Source organism: Pelophylax lessonae (assembly GCF_965119305.1).
Source record: "Pelophylax lessonae genome assembly, chromosome: 6".
Classification (NCBI taxonomy): Eukaryota; Metazoa; Chordata; class Amphibia; order Anura; family Ranidae; genus Pelophylax; species Pelophylax lessonae.
In genome coordinates this window covers 125,356,002-125,373,025 of record NC_138773.1, presented here as the reverse complement: position 1 = coordinate 125,373,025, position 17,024 = coordinate 125,356,002, and the positions used below count along the sequence as shown (strand labels likewise).

Genomic DNA, 17,024 nt, shown 5'->3' with positions numbered 1-17,024 from the left:
CCGCAGGGCCATCCGGATCTCAACTGTCCACTGATGCGATTTCAGTGGTCCTAGAAGCTTTCGTGTCCCGGGTGGAGGTGGCCTTTAGAGGGCGGGGTGCGCAAAAACTACCGCCGCCTACCCCTGCCTCCTCTGATGTCTCGGTCTGTGAGTCTGACCCAGTCACCGCAGACGTGGGTACCCCGGCCGGGTCTGGTACCCCGCGCTATGCCTCCTCTGATAGTGAGGATGAACTTTCTGCATCTGCTGCTGTGCAGGATAAGGCACTGGTGGACAAATGGTTGCTTCGGTGCGTGAAACCCTAAAATTGGGGGATGCGGCTGTCGTCGCTCCTGGGGCACGGGTTGCCTTTGGCACCCATAAGCCTCCAAGGGTGGAAAATTATTTTCCCTTCCCCATTTATTTTGCTGGCCTACTCGCCAAAGAATGGGAATGGCTGAAACATTCTCCCGGGGGGTCTAGGCGGTTTACTAGACGCTACCCCTTTGCTTTGAAGAGTCTCTGGTGAAGAAGTGGTAGGTGCCACCTAAGGTGGATCGCCCGGTCTCCAGACTTAACAAGGCTACTGTTATTCCGGTAGAAGATTTTCCGTCCTTTAAGGACCCAGGGGGATAGAAGGGCGGAGGCTGTGGGCCGCCACCTGTACACTATGGTACGGACTGTGCTATGGCCTGCTTTTGCTGTGGCCCTTGTCACCCAAATGGTGACTGAATGGGCGAAGCTGCTATGCCATGACGTGGAGGGCAAGCCTGTCCCTCCTGAATTTGGGGAACTGTTGGACCAGATGGTGCAGGCGCTGTAGTTTGCTTGCGATGCTGTGCTGGACATTGCTTCCCTTTTGGGTCGCCTGTCGTTTTCGGTGTCAGCCTTTGAGGCGATACCCTTTGCTCAGTTTAACACACGGTCTCTCCAAGCGGAGATCCTGGCCAGGTGGGACAGACTACCTCAGTCTTTGGATCTGAGTGTCTCGTTGAGTCGCTGGACCAGAAGGGATCTTCTGTGGTGGCTTCAGTCCCCGGCGGTGTCGGAAGGAAAATCCTTCTGTCCGTTACTGTGGACAGTGATTACCACGGATGCCAGCCTGTCGGGCTGGGGTGGAGTACTGGGCAACCTGTCTGTCCAGGCCACTTGGTCGGAGGAGGAATCCTCCCTTCCGATCAACATATTGGAATTGAGAGCAATCAAACTCTGTCTCTTCCAGTGGTCGGATCGACTTCGGGGCCGTTCCGTTCGGGTACAGACGGACAATGCTACCGCGGTGGCTTACATAAACCACCAAGGGGGCACCAGGAGTGCCAGGGCGACCCGAGAGGTGACCGACATTCTGTCTTGGGCCGAGGCTCATGTCCCGGCGATTTCGGCAGTTCACATTCCGGGTGTGGAGAATTGGCAGGCAGATTATCTGAGCCGCCAGACCCTGGATCAGGGGGAATGGTCCCTACACCCGGAGGTTTTCCAAATGCTGTGTGCGAAGTGGGGATCCCCAGACGTGGATCTGTTCGTGTCTCGGCTAAACCACAAGGTGGAAAGGTTCGTGGCAAGAACGCGCGATCCTCTGCCGGACACCTCGGATGCGCTGGTGGCCCCTTGGCATCAGTATCGTCGGATGTATGCCTTTCCTCTGATTCAGTTGTTATCCAGGTTCCTTTGCATGCTGGCCTCGGAACCGAACTTGGTGATTCTAGTGGCACCGGACTGGCCACGCCGGTCCTGGTACGCGGACATCGTTCTCCTAGCAGGGACCGATCTTCCATCCTGCTTTACAGTCGCTGGCTTTAACGGCCTGGCTGTTGAAAGCCAGGTCCTGAGAGACAGGCGTCTCTCCCCAGAGGTCATTCCTACTTTAATCAAGGCTAGAAAAGCCTCGTCTGGTAAGATTTATTACCGTACCTGGAAAGCTTATTTTGCCTTGTATGAGTCCAGGGGGTTTTCTCCTCACTCATACTCGGTGACGAGAGTGTTGGCTTTCCTCCAGACTGATGTGGACCAGCGCCTGGCACTGGTCACGATAAAGGGCCAGGTATCTGCACTGGCGGTTCTTTTTCAATGCCCTGGCGTCTCATTCCTTAATTCGCAGCTTCATTCAAGGTGTGCGACATTTGGCCCCTCCCCGGAGGGAGCCTTTACCTCCATGGGACTTGAACTTGGTTCTGTCCGTGTTACAGCGTTCTCCCTTTGAAAACATCCGGGAGATATCGTTGCCTCCGCTGTCTAAGAAGGTTGCCTTTCTAGTGGCGATCACTTCGGCTCGCAGGGTGTCGGAGTTGACGGCGTTGTCTTGCCGCTCTCCTTACCTGGTGGTTCATAAAGATAAGGTGGTCTTGCGACCTAATTTGTCATTTCTCCCTAAGGTGGTGTCTGACTTTCACCTTAATGAGGACATTGTTTTGCCTTCGCTCTGTGCGAAGCCTAAGCATCCTAAGGAGGTTGCGTTGCATTCCTTGGATGTTGTCAGGGCGATCAGGGTTTACCTGTCATCCACTGAATCCTTGCGGAAATCAGATTCCCTCTTTGTCCTTCCTGAGGGACCTCGGAAGGACATGGCTGCGTCTGCGGCGACCATTGCCAAATGGATCACACAGACGATTGTCCAGGCCTATGCTTTGAGGGAACGGGTTCCGCCCTTCCCTGTTAAGGTGCAGATCGATGAGTACGTCCTGGGCCTACCGGTATCAGGCCTCGGAGACCCAGGTGTGCAAGGCTGCGACTTGGTCGTCGGTGCACACCTTTTCCAAATTCTATAAGGTTGATGTTCTGGCATCAGCTGATGCCTCCTTTGGCCGAAAAGTTCTCAGCGCGGCAGTGCCATAGGGGACCCTTGTTTTTTTGTGGGTCCCTGGCTGTTGGGGTGTTTATCCCCTGGGTTGTTGCTCCTGTTGAGCCTTTTTTTCTGTTGCCCAGAAGGTTCTCTTACTGTGCGTGTAAGGTTCCTTTCTCTGATGTGGGTACTGCGTTGTCTTTTCTACGGTTGTGTCTCCCACCCCTCATGTCTACACTGCTTTGGGACATCCCATTGGTGAAACTATATGAGGGGCGGCGACTGTCGGAAGACGTAAGAGAAAACGGAATTTTCGTAAAATCTTACCGTAAAATTCCTTTCTCTGAGTCCTCCGACAGTTGCCGCCCCCGCCCCTCTTTTGGGGTTCTTGTACACTTACTGTTATGCTACCAAACTGAGTTGGGATGGCTTACTGTAGGGGGGTATTGACCAGTGGGACAGCCCCCATGGGTGTGTCTGTTAAAGATTTCCCAAGCTTTAAACATCCCAAGGAGCACTGTGCAAGCGATGATATTGAAATGGAAGGAGTATCAGACCGCTGCAAATCTACGAAGACCTGGCCGTCCCTCTAAACTTTCAGCTCATACAAGGAGAAGACTGATCAGAGATGCAGCCAAGAGGCCCATGATCACTCTGGATGAACTGCAGAGATCTACAGCTGAGGTGGGAGACTCTGTCCATAGGACAACAATCAGTCGTATACTGCACAAATCTGGCCTTTATGGAAGAGTGGCAAGAAAAGCCATTTCTTAAAGATATCCATAAAAAGTGTAGTTTAAAGTTTGCCACAAGCCACCTGGGAGACGCACCAAACATGTGGAAGAAGGTGCTCTGGTCAGATGAAACCAAAACTGAACTTTTGGCAACAATGCAAAGCGTTATGTTTGGCGTAAAAGCAACACAGCTCATCACCCTGAACACACCATCCCCACTGTCAAACATGGTAGTGGCAGCATCACGGTTTGGGCCTGCTTTTCTTCAGCAGGGACAGGGAAGATGGTTAAAATTAAAGGGAAGATGGATGGAGCCAAATACAGTACCATTCTGGAAGAAAACCTGATGGAGTCTGCAAAAGACCTGAGTCTGGGTTGGTGATTTGTTTTCCAACAAGACAATGATCCAAAACATAAAGTAAAATCTACAATGGAATGGTTCACAAATAAACATATCCAGGTGTTTGAATGGCCAAGTCAAAGTCCAGACCTGAATCCAATCGAGAATCTGTGGAAAGAACTGAAAACTGCTGTTCACAAACGCTCTCCATCCAACCTCAATGAGCTTGAGCTATTTTGCAAGGAGGAATGGGCAAACATTTCAATCTCTCGATGTGCAAAACTGATAGAGACATACCCCAAGCGACTTACAGCTGTAATCGCATCAAAAGGTGGCGCTACAAAGTATTAACTTAAGGGGGCTGAATAATTTTGCACGCCCAATTTTTCAGTTTGTTATTTGTAAAAAAGTTTAAAATATCCAATAACTTTCATTCCACTTCATGATTGCGTCCCACTTGTTGATTCTTCACAAAAAAATTGTTTTATTCTTTGTTTGAAGCCTGAAATGTGGCAAAAGGTCCCAAAGTTCAAGGGGGCCGAGTACTTTCGCAAGGCACTGTACTGTCCATCCGAGTCCAAAATGAGGTCCAAGAGTTTAAAAAGGAGAGATTTGTGTACCAACACACTCATCCCTCTTGCAAAGTTAGCGTACATGGAATGGTAATGGTGCCCAATGCACGGTTTCTTGAGGCTAAGAGTTCTACTGCCTACCAGATGTGTCTCCTGGAACACACAAATATGATGGTTGTGAGCTTTGAAAAATTGAAACACTAAAGATCTCTTAAAAGACCAATTTAGCCCCTAGTGTTTCAGGAGTAAATATTAACAGTGGACATTGTTGGAGACAAACAACCTATATGCAGGAGCAGTCAACTTAGGTAAAAAATTGTAGTAAATTTGGACCCAGATGAAGCATGGAAATAAGCAGAACATTGCTGTGACCAGTATCATACAATCATGTATAGATAAAGCCATGCAATCAGTGAGAAACAAACCAAGGCTAACAAACTTAACCCATAATCTTCCACCCCACCCATCCCTTCAAAACGGAGGTTTCCATCCCCAAAACTGTCGCAGGCACTTCAGCTGCATAGGGAGGCTGCTGTGCAGCAGGCATTTAAAAATACCTCTGCAAAATCAACAATTGTCAGAGCAGGAATTCCGGGTAAGAGACGTGGTTCAGGTCCCCCAGTTAACCGGGGGTACAGTACTTAAATTAAACAGTTAAATGTTAACCATAATGAGTGTCAAAATAGGAATAAAGTAAAAAAAATTAAATATCCGTCAACGGCCATAAAGACTCAATTTGGTGCAGGCAACGATAGCCTGGCGACCATATCAGAGCACATGGTGCACGTCAGCAAACAGTTACCACAGCCGCTACTTCCTGGAGCTGGAAGGACAGAGGTAGCAAAAAAAGTGTATTTTAGCACCTCAGGCAGGCTATAAGTGAATGGTAAATGAGGGCTGGAGCAGGCAACTTATCTGCGGAGTGATTCCATCCAGGAGGCAGCATCCCTCAGGGAGGTGAAGAATTGCACTTGATCGCCATCTTGAACCCGTAGCTTGGCGGGAGAAAGCATGCTATATTTTAGGCCCTTCTCTCTCAGCTTGGCTCTAACATGATCAAATGATTTCTTCTGTCACTGGGTTTCCAGAGATTAATCCAGGAACACAAGTAATTTGGTATTCTCATATGGTAGGTCACAAAGATTATGTGCCTCTCTGAGCACGTAATCTTTCATGAAAGTGCAAGAGGTTTAATATGAAGGTGCATTGTGGTGCTCCCTGGGTGCCCCTAACTGTGGGCATGCGGTGGTAGTGGGCCCTTTCAATGGAGAAATACAGTGAAAACTGGGCCCGGGGGAGCAGGGCTTTCAGCAAGCGTTCAGCTAAGGCAACAGGGTCTACACCCTCCACCCCCTCAGTCAGCCCAATGATCTGCAGATTGTTACGGTTCTCAGTATCCTCTGCCCTGGTCTCTAGGTGTTTGATCTTGATCTTAATTGTTTTCAGATCTGCGTGGTAGTCTCCCTGGATGTCTTCCACATCTGACACCCACCGCTCCACCTTTGTCACCAGTTCCCGTTAATGGTCCAGGTCCCTGCAAATGAGCCTAAAATCTGCCTGAACATGGTCAATTTTGGAGGTAGGCAGAGATAGTCTGCATAAGTTTATCAGTTAGTGGCAGCATTAAGAGCAGCAGCAGAAGCATCTGTCTGCATCCCTATATCTCTTGCGGGAAGGCTGCAAGACCTCAGCGCAGACACGCCACTTACAGGGTCTGCTGTACAGAGTGTTGGGCCGGCGTTCCTCTAGTCATCGCCCGGGGGATCAGGAAGGGAGCAGGGAGTCAGAAAGCCCACTTGCAGGAATCTCACAGCAGGCTAGAAGGCAGGATTGGGGCAAAAATACGTCCGCTCCCGGAACCACCTTGGACATGCCCCCATCCCTCTCTTTAGTCAGAAGGACACGGTGCCCATGGTTGCCAAAAAGAAGTGTCAAATTTCAATTTGTCTGACCACAAAAAAACAGTTTTTCACTGTGCAACAGATGATTTTAAGCTAACTTTGGCCCACAGAAGATGGCAGTGTTTCTGGGTCATGTTCAGATATGCCCTCTTTTCATGATAAAACTTTACCTTGTATTTTTGGATGGCACGGCAAACTGTGTTCACAGACAGTGATTTTTGGAAGTATTCCTGAGCCCAGGCAGTGATGTCCATCAAAGAATCATGCCTGTTTTTTAATGCAGTGCCACCTGAGGGTCCGAAGATCACAGTCATCCAGTATTGCATTTCGGCCATGTCCCTTGCACACACAGATTTCTCCAGATTCTCAGAATCTTGATGGAATGTGCTATACGTGAGGATATATTTAAAGTCTTTGCAATTTTACATTGAGGAACATTTTTCACAGATTGGTGAACCTCTGCCCATCTTTACTTCTGAGACACTCTAGGGTTGATTTAATAAAACTAAAGAGTGCAGAATCTGATGCAGCTCTGTATTTAAACCAATCAGCTTCCAGGTTGTTTGTCAAAGCTTAATTGTACAAGCTGAAGTTAGAAGCTAATGGGCTACCATGCACAGCTACACCAGATTTTGCACTCCAGTTTTAGTAAATCAACCCCTCTGACTCTTTAGGATGCCACTTTCCTGTTGCCAATTACCCTAAGTAGTTTCAAAATGTTCTTGTAGCTCTGCCTTGTTAGTATCACTTACTTTACCATCTTTTTGTTTGCTTGTCCTAACTTTTTTTAAAACGTGTTGTTGCTGCCATCAATTCCAAATTACCTTATATTTTTCTTAAAATGGTACGTTTTCTCAGTTTAAATTTTTGATATGTTTCTACTTTCTATTGTGACTAAAATATGAGTTAATGAGATCTGCAAATCATTGCATTTTTTTTTTTTTATTTAGATTTTCCACTACCTCCCAACTATTTTGGTATTGGGGTTGTTTTCAGCTGGATAATTAAAGCCTAAGTTTAGTTAAAATAAATCAAAATGAAGTACAGAGGACATTATCCGTCTGTTTTGTCACTTATGCTGATGTCTCCTGATTAAGGTGAAATCTTCATCGTCTAAAGCCCCCCACAGCTGCCACCCTAATCTTCCAGTATAGCAGAGGTGGGGGCACGCAGAAAAAAACTCCTGCCTCCACGCTGCTAAACAAACCTACTACACCACTCTCATAAAAACACTCTCCTCCAATCCTCCAACTCTTTTCTACCCTCAATTCTTTACTTCGCCTCCACCCTCCCAACTTAATTTCTGCGGAGGCGATTGACAATCATTTCAAAAACAAAGTCGACACAATTCATGATGAGATACCTAGCATCCAGCTTTTGCCACCAACCAACACACCAGGTCCAACATGACACTCAATACTTTTCTCCTTCAACCCTGTTACCACTGAGAAATTTGCCAAACTCCTTACAGAGGCCCACCTCACCACCTGTCTCCTGGACCCTGTCCCCTCCTAAATACTACAACCCCCCTTCCTGCTCTGTCCTAAACTCTCTAACCCACTTCTTAAACCTCTCCCTCTCCTTCGGCATCTTTACTTCCCTGCTCAAACATGCAGTCAAAAACCCTCACTGGACCCCACCTGTTTGAATACCTTAACACTCATTTCCCTTCTCCTGTTTGTCTCCAAGCTTCTTGAATGCCTCGTCCACATCCATATGAGTTGCTACCTCACTGTTGGCAACCTTCTCGATCCACCCACAACATTCCATTAAAACGGTCCTACTAAAATTGATGGCCATTACTCCATACGCGTACTCTTGGACCTTCTGGCTGCCTTTGACACAGTTGACCTCCCACTCCTCCTCAATAAACTCCATTTCCTCCATGACTATGCTCTTTCCCGGTTCTCCTCTTACCTATCCCTTTCAGTGTCACATACAACACCATCTCCTCTTTCTGTTGGGATACCCAAAGGCTCCGTCCTTTGGCCCGCCTATTCTCTCTATACCTCTTTCCTGGGCCAGTTGATAACCTTCCATGGCTTACAATACCACCTCTATGCCGACAACACCCAGATCTATCTCTCCACTCCCCAACTCACCCCGTCTATCTCCTCTTTTTCTTGGGTAGGGTGTGAACTTATCGGGAGGACAGAAGCAAAGAGTGAGCCTGGCCCGTGCTGTTTATTGCAATGCTGATGTCTACTTGTTGGATGATCCACTATCTGCTGTAGATGCTCATGTTGGAAAGCACATCTTCGACAAGGTCATCGGGTCTAAAGGCTTACTTAAAGATAAAGTAAGTACTGTATAATATATTTTATATAAGAGGTAAGCACTGTGTGTGTGTATGTATGTATGTATGTATATATATATGTATGTATATATATATATATATATATATATATATATATATATATATATATATATATATATATATGCATTGTCTGCATAAGAATGTAGCTCTTCCCAAAGACTATCCACCAAAACTCCATAAACTAAGTACAGAGAGCTTTACTAAGAAGAGCGGAAATATCTGTAAAACTGTCCATGGTAAACCTATACCTAGCAGAAAGAGTTATGGTAAAACCAGAATGCAGCTTTATTGGCGTCCTAAAATATTTTGGTGACCTATTGACAAAAGGAAATAAATATATATGTTGTCTACGTTTATTTTGTAAAAAGACTAAAAGTCCTTAGCAAATTTCTTTCACACTGTGACTTATTTTGGAGTTAGCATGTTGTAGTGTTGCTTTAAATCATCTATGTATAGAAAACCAGCCAAGATTAACCACTCCGGAAGGTTTACCCCCCTTCATGGCCGGGCCATTTTTTGCGATACGGCACTGTGTTACCTTAACTGACAAATGCGCTGTTATGTGACACTGTATCCAAACATGTTGATGTTGTCCTTTTTTTTTCCCACAAATGGAGCTTTTTTTTGGTGGTAATTGATCACCTCTGCTGTTTTATTTATTTTTTGCTCTATAAACAAAAAAAGACTGAAAATTTTGAAAAGAAATATATTTTTTACTTTCAGCTATAAAACCTACCCAATAAAAAATTTAAAACCTCAAATGTCATTGTCAATTTGGGCCAATATGTATTCTACGTTTGTGATTAAAAAAAATCTCAAAAAGCGTATATTGATTGGTTTGCGCAAAAGTTATATCGTCTACAAACTATGGGATAGATTCATGGAATTTTATTTTTTTTCTATTTTTTTTTTTACTAGTAATGGCGGCGATCAGTAGTTTTTAGCGGGATTGCAGCAGACAAATCTCACACTAAGTGACAATTGTTGGGGACCAGTAACACCAATACAGTGATCAGTACTTAAAAAAATACACTGTCACTGTATTAATGACACTGGCAGTGAAGGGGCTAACATCAGGGGCGATCAAAGGGTTAAATGTGTTCCCTGGAAGTTCTTGCTAACTGTGTGGGGGATGCTTTGACTGGGGGGAAGACAGAGATCCCTGTTCCTTCTTAGGAGAAACACAAGATCTCCATCTTCCCCTCTGACAGAACGGCGATCTGCCTTGTTTTCCTAGGCAGACCATCGTTATGCCTCTCTCAGAAACGATCGCTGGGTGACGGCGCACATTATTTGCTGGACCCACTGATAGGCTCCCGCTATGTCCAATCACAGCAAGAGCAGGTGGTTGGTGGTGCGTATGCGTGCCTCAGACCCTGAACAAAGATTGACCTATAGGTACATGAGTTTCCACTAAAGAGCCTCCCTGCCACAGCATATATGCGTAGGGCGGTCCGGAAGCGGTTAAAGGTCACCAAAATTTACATCAGTATGCAGTCATCGAAGGCCCCTTCAAGAAAAGTTTATTAAGAAAAAAGCAGCACATAAATGGAAATACCAAGACAGTCATACACGAAACCTTAAACATTGTCAAGGAACATTGTAGAAGCCGATGAGCAAACCAGTTATACAAAAAACAAAATTGCAAATAGAAAACCGTGCCATAACCACCTCAATAAAGACATTTAGAAGTGTGTTCCTCACCTTTGGCATTAGTTTGCAAGTGTACAAGTATATTTATTAGGTAACTCCAACCAAGTCTATCCAACACTAGTTCCACCGGATTCAAGCCTGGGGTATCTAGCCACGGGCCCCAAAGGTTGCCAAATCTACAGGGACATCCCCTGTGTTGGTAAATGTATTTCTCTAACCAAGGAGTTTCCCCCATGCATTGTAGCCATTCTTTATGAGAAGGGGGTCAGTAGACTTCCAATTTCGAAGTATTACCCTTTGGGCTTGAAAAAGTGATCTAGCTACCGCCTCTCTCATGGGAGCCTGTAAGTGAAAGTAGTCTAAAATGCCCAAGAGGCATGGTTTAGGGTCAAGTGGTATGGAGGTTTGAAACCTCATATTAATGGTGGTCATCACTCACACCCAGTAGAGATGTAGTTTGGGGCACCTCCAAGCTTGGCGAATCAAGTCCCCGTGATCCATGGAACATTTGCCACAGATAGGGTGGGTCTAGGATACTCCTTTTATTCAACCTGCTCGGTGTGTAATGAGGCTGCAGGAGTAGGTATAATTGCATAAGTCTGTTAGATTGAGAGAGCATTGAGGTACAGCCTTCATTGCCTCCTCCCACTGATCCTCAACAAAAGCGCTAGGATTCCTCTCCCATCTCTCTCCTACCTTCAAGGGAAACGAGGTTAGAAAATAATTTGGTAACATTGCATAGCACCTGGAATTGAACCCTTTGGTAGTAGTCGTATCTGCCATCATGTTAAATACGGGTGTTGGGAACTGTTGGCATTCCACCGCTGAGCCCTGTGCTGTTACAGCATGTTTGAGCTGGATGTAGTAGAAGAGCATAAATCTGGACAGGGAAAATTTTCACCCAATTCCTCAAAGGAGCATAGAGACCCGTTTATAAAGATATGGTAAAGAGGAGTTTTTCCGTTTTTACGCCACCTTGGGGCTTGTTGCATTTTGGCAAGCTTTGAATAATGATTATTGTGCCATATAGGGCTGTACTGTGTAAAGCCAGTGACTTGTTGGAGCTGTTTAGCCTTATCCTTTCCTTACACTTTTCCTTACTTTTCCTTACTTTTACTTTACTTCTCCTTCCTTTTCCTTACACTTTCCTGGATAAGGATATACAGTGCCTTGCGAAAGTATTCGGCCCCCTTGAACTTTGCGACCTTTTGCCACATTTCAGACTTCAAACATAAAGATATAAAACTAATTTTTTGTGAAGAATCAACAAGTGGGACACAATCATGAAGTGGAACGAATTTTTTTGGATATTTCAAACTTTAACAAATAAAAAACTGAAAAATTGGGCGTGCAAAATTATTCAGCCCCTTTACTTTCAGTGCAGCAAACTCTCTCCAGAAATTCAGTGAGGATCTCTGAATGATCCAATGTCCAATGTTGACCTAAATTACTAATGATGATAAATAGAATCCACCTGTGTGTAATCAAGTCTCCATATAAATGCACCTGCACTGTGATAGTCTCAGAGTTCCGTTTAAAGCGCAGAGAGCATCATGAAGAACAAGGAACTCACCAGGCAGGTCCAAGATACTGTTGTGGAGAAGTTTAAAGCTGGATTTGGATACAAAAAGATTTCCCAAGCTTTAAACATCCCAAGGAGCACTGTGCAAGCGATAATATTGAAATGGAAGGAGTATCAGACCACTGCAAATTTACGAAAACCTGGCCGTCCCTCTAAACGTTCAGCTCATACAAGGAGAAGACTGATCAGAGATGCAGCCAAGAGGCCCATGATCACTCTGGATGAACTGCAGAGATCTACAGCTGTGGTGGGAGACTCTGTCCATAGGACAACAATCAGTCGTATACTGCACAAATCTGGCCTTTATGGAAGAGTGGCAAGAAGAAAGCCATTTCTTAAAGATATCCATAAAAAGTGTCGTTTAAAGTTTGCCACATGCCACCTGGGAGACACACCAAACATGTGGAAGAAGGTGCTCTGGTCAGATGAAACCAAAATCGAACTTTTTGGCAACAATGCAAAACGTTATGTTTGGCATAAAAGCAACACAGCTCATCACCCTGAACACACCATCCCCACTGTCAAACATGGTGGTGGCAGCATCACGGTTTTAGGCCTGCTTTTCTTCAGCAGGGACAGGGAAGATGGTTAAAATTGATGGGAAGATGGATGGAACCAAATACAGGACCATTCTGGAAGAAAACCTGATGGAGTCTGCAAAAGACCTGAGACTGGGACGAAGATTTGTCTTCCAACAAGACAATGATCCAAAACATAAAGCAAAATCTACAATGGAATGGTTCACAAATAAACATATCCAGGTTTTAGAATGGCCAAGTCAAAGTCCAGACCTGAATCCAATCGAGAATCTGTGGAAAGAACTGAAAACTGCTGTTCACAAACGCTTTCCATCCAACCTCACTGAGCTTGAGCTGTTTTGCAAAGAGGAATGGGCAAAAATTTCAGTCTCTCGATGTGCAAAACTGATAGAGACATACCCCAAGCGACTTACAGCTGTAATCGCAGCAAAAGGTGGCGCTACAAAGTATTAAATTAAGGGGGCTGAAAAATTTTGCAAGCCCAATTTTTCAGTTTTTTTATTTGTTTGAAATATCCAATTTATTTCGTTCCACTTCATTATTGTGTCCCACTTATTGTTGATTCTTCACAAGAAATTACAGTTTTATATCTTTATGTTTGAAGACTGAAATGTGGCAAAAGGTCGCAAAGTTCAAGGGGGCCGAATACTTTCGCAAGGCACTGTATGTAGGTAAAAGACTGTTAGATTTGGCAAAACCAGTCAGGATATCGAGTACCTCAGTCGTATATGATGGAATACTCAGAGCTGAGTCTGGGATATGTCTATTTGGACCAGCGCTAGATACCAGGCCCTTACATAGGTGCTGTAGTTGCGCAGCTAGGTAATACAACCAAGGTTTAGGTATCGCCAGCCCCACAGCGTCTTTAGGTCTTTGCAGGTGTTGGTCTCACTCTAGGTACCTTTTTTATGCTACAACAGTTGTCTAAAAATAGTTTTGACTCCTGAAAAACGTTCAGTGGTATAACTACTGGTGTTTTGCAGAAAGTATAGTAGCTGGGGCATAAAAATAATTTCTCTTACGTCCTCTGACAGTCGATGCTGATCCATATAAGCCTTCACTATTGGGTAATGGTGCCCTCTGCAGGAGTAAGCTGGGCAGATAGAAATGTTAATACAAAACTTTTCTATACTTAGACACACCTCTAGGGGTCCGTCCCCAGCCATTATCCTTGCTCCAGTCACAACTGGTCCTCAGTTTTATGCTGCCTAGCTTAGGAGTAGGCTAGCTTTTTTAGCCGGGACCTAGTGTCTCTGTTTTTCTTTCTTGTTTTTTTTCTGACAATGTCTTTTTCTTCTGAAAATAGGTTTTTATTTCTCTCACTATCACTAGTTAGTCAGGGACTTTTCCTGAAGGACTACAAGTGACTGCAGAGCTGGGCCTCGCACTGGGTAATATAGATCCTTATGGAGTCCCAGCCTGCCAACGAGCGTTGCAGGTTACTGGTGCGCCCAGGCCTCGCAACCACAGTGCCCCTCGGAATGGGAACGGGCCTGTGGAGCTGCGTCTTCGCTGAGGGTGTCTCAACCCGGAATGCCCGCGTGTTGCCAGCATCCCTCCTTAGCTGACGGCACCCCCACTTAGGGTGGGAGGTCTCCCGTATCTGAGCGGTGCCTGCTTCCCTTGACTAGTGAGTACTGATACACCCTTGTCCCTGGGGACTTTTGGGGGGTTTGTGGGCCCACTCTTAGGGGATGGCAGGGCTGGTGGTCACTGTGGGATCCCCCATCTGGCTGGCTTGGTGTTATTTTCCTCCCTCTCTGGCCCTGTTGAGGGCACTGTGTGAGGTACTTGTGGTACCTGGGGAATTTTGGGAGGGGCTCCATAGCAATCTTGCCAGTGCCTTTTTACATAGTTTCATTAGGCACTATTTTATTGTGGCCCCTGGGCTAGGCCTCTAAGGGCGTGAGGTCACTTCCTCTCTTTCCCTCCATTTTACTTCAGAGCAGTCTGTGACAGTTTATGAAAATGTGGGGGGATTTTTACTAATGCCAAAGGCATTTTTCTGCCAAAACTGTTATTTTTTGTGGATTTTGCATTTTCTGAAGGCGCTCTTTCAAACCATGCAGGCTGCGGTGGGGTTCCGCAGGAACCACCGATTTAAAGGGCCAGCGTCCCATTTATTTTATCTTGGTTTTCTTGACTACCAGACCAGAAATTCCACCGCACGCCTGGTGGGGGCTTCGGGTATTCCTGAAGCCTCTTCCCTTGTCTCCGTTTTCTGCTGCTCTTGCACTTTTTTTGCATCCATGGTGGATCTGTGGGGTGCTTTTTTAACAAGAAAAAAAAAACATTTAAATGATTACCGGCCTATGCCCTTCCAGTCCTCAGACTCCGAGCCTGAATGGTTGCCACGGACGATGTCCCTCCGGTGGGGTCCATGTCCTCCGCTTATGAGGAGGAGGGGGTGGAAGCATCTTCCTCCTCGGTAGCGCGGGGACGCACCGCCATAAGCTTTCCTCATTAGCGCCATTACGGAAACTCTTCATCTTGAAGATGAGTCCTCTCAGTCCAGTACAAGGGCTGCTTTCGTGTTCTGAAGTGCCTGGATGTAGGATCAGGTTTCCCTGCCCTGTGAATTTTCGCAAACTTGTGCATGACCGGTGACGTCGCATCACACATATGCTGGTGGTGCCTGAGTGTTTTTTCCCACCGCTATCCCTTTTTAGGAGGCCGTGATCAGACGTTGGACGGTGTCTCCTTACGTGGAACACACTGTCTCTGGGCTGACTAAATCCACCTCGATGCCAGTTCACAGATCTGGCTGATAGGCGCGTTAAGGCGCTTTCCTGTTTACACCGGTGTTTGCCTCTCAGGCTCTCGCGGCATGGGCCAAGGTGCTTCGGTGCACCCTGGTGGCGGAGTCGACCTATCCGACTGCCCTTGACTTGGTGGTTTGTGTTACCCGAACGGGGATGTACCTGTGTGATGCGACCTTGGAGGAGGCCCCGTTGGTCGCTCGGTTGTCTGCGGTCGGGGTCGTGATTCGCCGCCTTTTTTGGCACAAAAGCTGGTCGGCTGACCACGCTTCTAGACAGACGATGTCTGATGTTCCTTTTTGGTGAGTTGTCCTTTTGGGAACACTCGGGCTGAGTTGATTAAGGGGCTTACGGGGGCGCTAGGCGGGGGCCTTCCTTGATATCTCAGCGTAGGTCCTTTTCGTGCCTTAGGGGCACAAGAAGCCGTGGTCAGGTGAGACGAAGGCCGGTCAGTCTGGCTCGGTGGCCCGGTCCACCTCTTCCTGCAGGGACGCTCTCACTCGTCTTAGGGTTTGGGGGATGGCTGTGTTGCTTTCAGGTTCCCTGGTTGTCCAGTATTCAGGACAGGTGGGTTCATGAGTTGCTTTTTTTTTTCAGGGTACAAGATCAGTTTTCGATCTCGCCCCATGGACAGGTTCTTCCTGTCGGCTCTCCAGCTGCCTCCTCGTCTCAGGGGTCTCATAGGGGCAGTGCATGTTCTGCTCGACCAAGGAGTCTTTATGCCCGTGTCTTCACGGGACAGGTTTCGCGAGTTTTCTTCCATCCTGTTCACTGTGCCCGGAACAGGTGGCACAGTGCGTCCGTTTCGGGGCTTGCAGTCTCTGAACCGTTTTTCTGCGGGTGCTGGAGTTCTGGATGGAATCCCTCAAAGCTGGTTGTGGCGTCATTGGGTCCAGGGAACTTCCTGGCCTCTCATCGCCTTGCTGGATGAGTGTCTTCCCATCCCTATCTACGAGGGTTCTCAGAGATGTCTCCGCCTCGCGGTGGCAGGGGAGCTGGCCAGTTCGCATTCAGCGGAGGAGGTGGGATAAATTTTAGCTAAGCGGGCAGGAGTATAGTATATCCTATGGAGAAATTTAAATTGGATAAGTAATTTAAATTGGATAAGTTTGCCCCTGGCATAGAGCTGCACGATTAATCGTATGAAAATCGCGATCTCGATTCACCCCCCCTGACGATCTAAACCTGACTTATGCTCGATTCTTTGCATAGCTGAGGGAGCAGAGAAAACAGCTGTGGAAAACTCCCAGTAACTATAAACAAAATTATTACATTGTGTAGAAATTTTATACACAAAATGATTACATTGTAACTTTCCTCCCGCAAACGCCTATCAGCATAAGTCTCCCAGTAACTATAAACAAAATTATTACATTGTATCTTTTCCTTCCCTCTGCCAGGGAGAAAGGAAGTTTAACCTCTTAAAGACTGGACCTTTTTCTGACATTTGTTGCTTGCAAGTTAAAATCAGTTTTTTTTGCTAGAAAAGTACTTAGAACCCCCAAACATTTTATATATTTTTTTAGCAAAGACCCTACAGAATAAAATGGCGATTGTTGTAATATTTTATGTCACACTGTATTTGCGCAGCAGTCTTTCAAACGCAATTAATAAACTTTAATGAATAAAAAAAAAAAATGTAACAGTAAATTTATCCCAATTTTTTTTTGTTACACAGAGAATCGTGAGAATCGTGATCTTTATTCCAAGCTAAAAAATCGTGATTCTCATTTTGACCAGAATCGTGCAGCTCTACCCTGGCAGTAATCGGATGTTTAAAGGGTTCCACCCATAGATCATCCCAGTCCTCACCCTGGAGCTCAGGCATTTCAGCAGTCCAACGTTCTTTGCATTTAACAATACTCGGCG

General features: G+C 46.1%; 1 protein-coding gene across 2 annotated transcripts in view; it reads left to right on the top strand.

Annotated features, from left to right (window-relative positions):
* The window catches only part of ABCC1 (ATP binding cassette subfamily C member 1 (ABCC1 blood group)), an 891,484-nt gene that overhangs the window by 505,227 nt on the left and 369,233 nt on the right, over nucleotides 1-17,024 (top strand). For both annotated transcript variants that reach the window (XM_082260033.1, XM_082260032.1), the window contains exon 18: nucleotides 8,437-8,604. In XM_082260033.1, coding sequence (XP_082116159.1) covers nucleotides 8,437-8,604 — 168 coding nt within the window. The remainder of the gene's footprint in view (nucleotides 1-8,436; nucleotides 8,605-17,024) is intronic.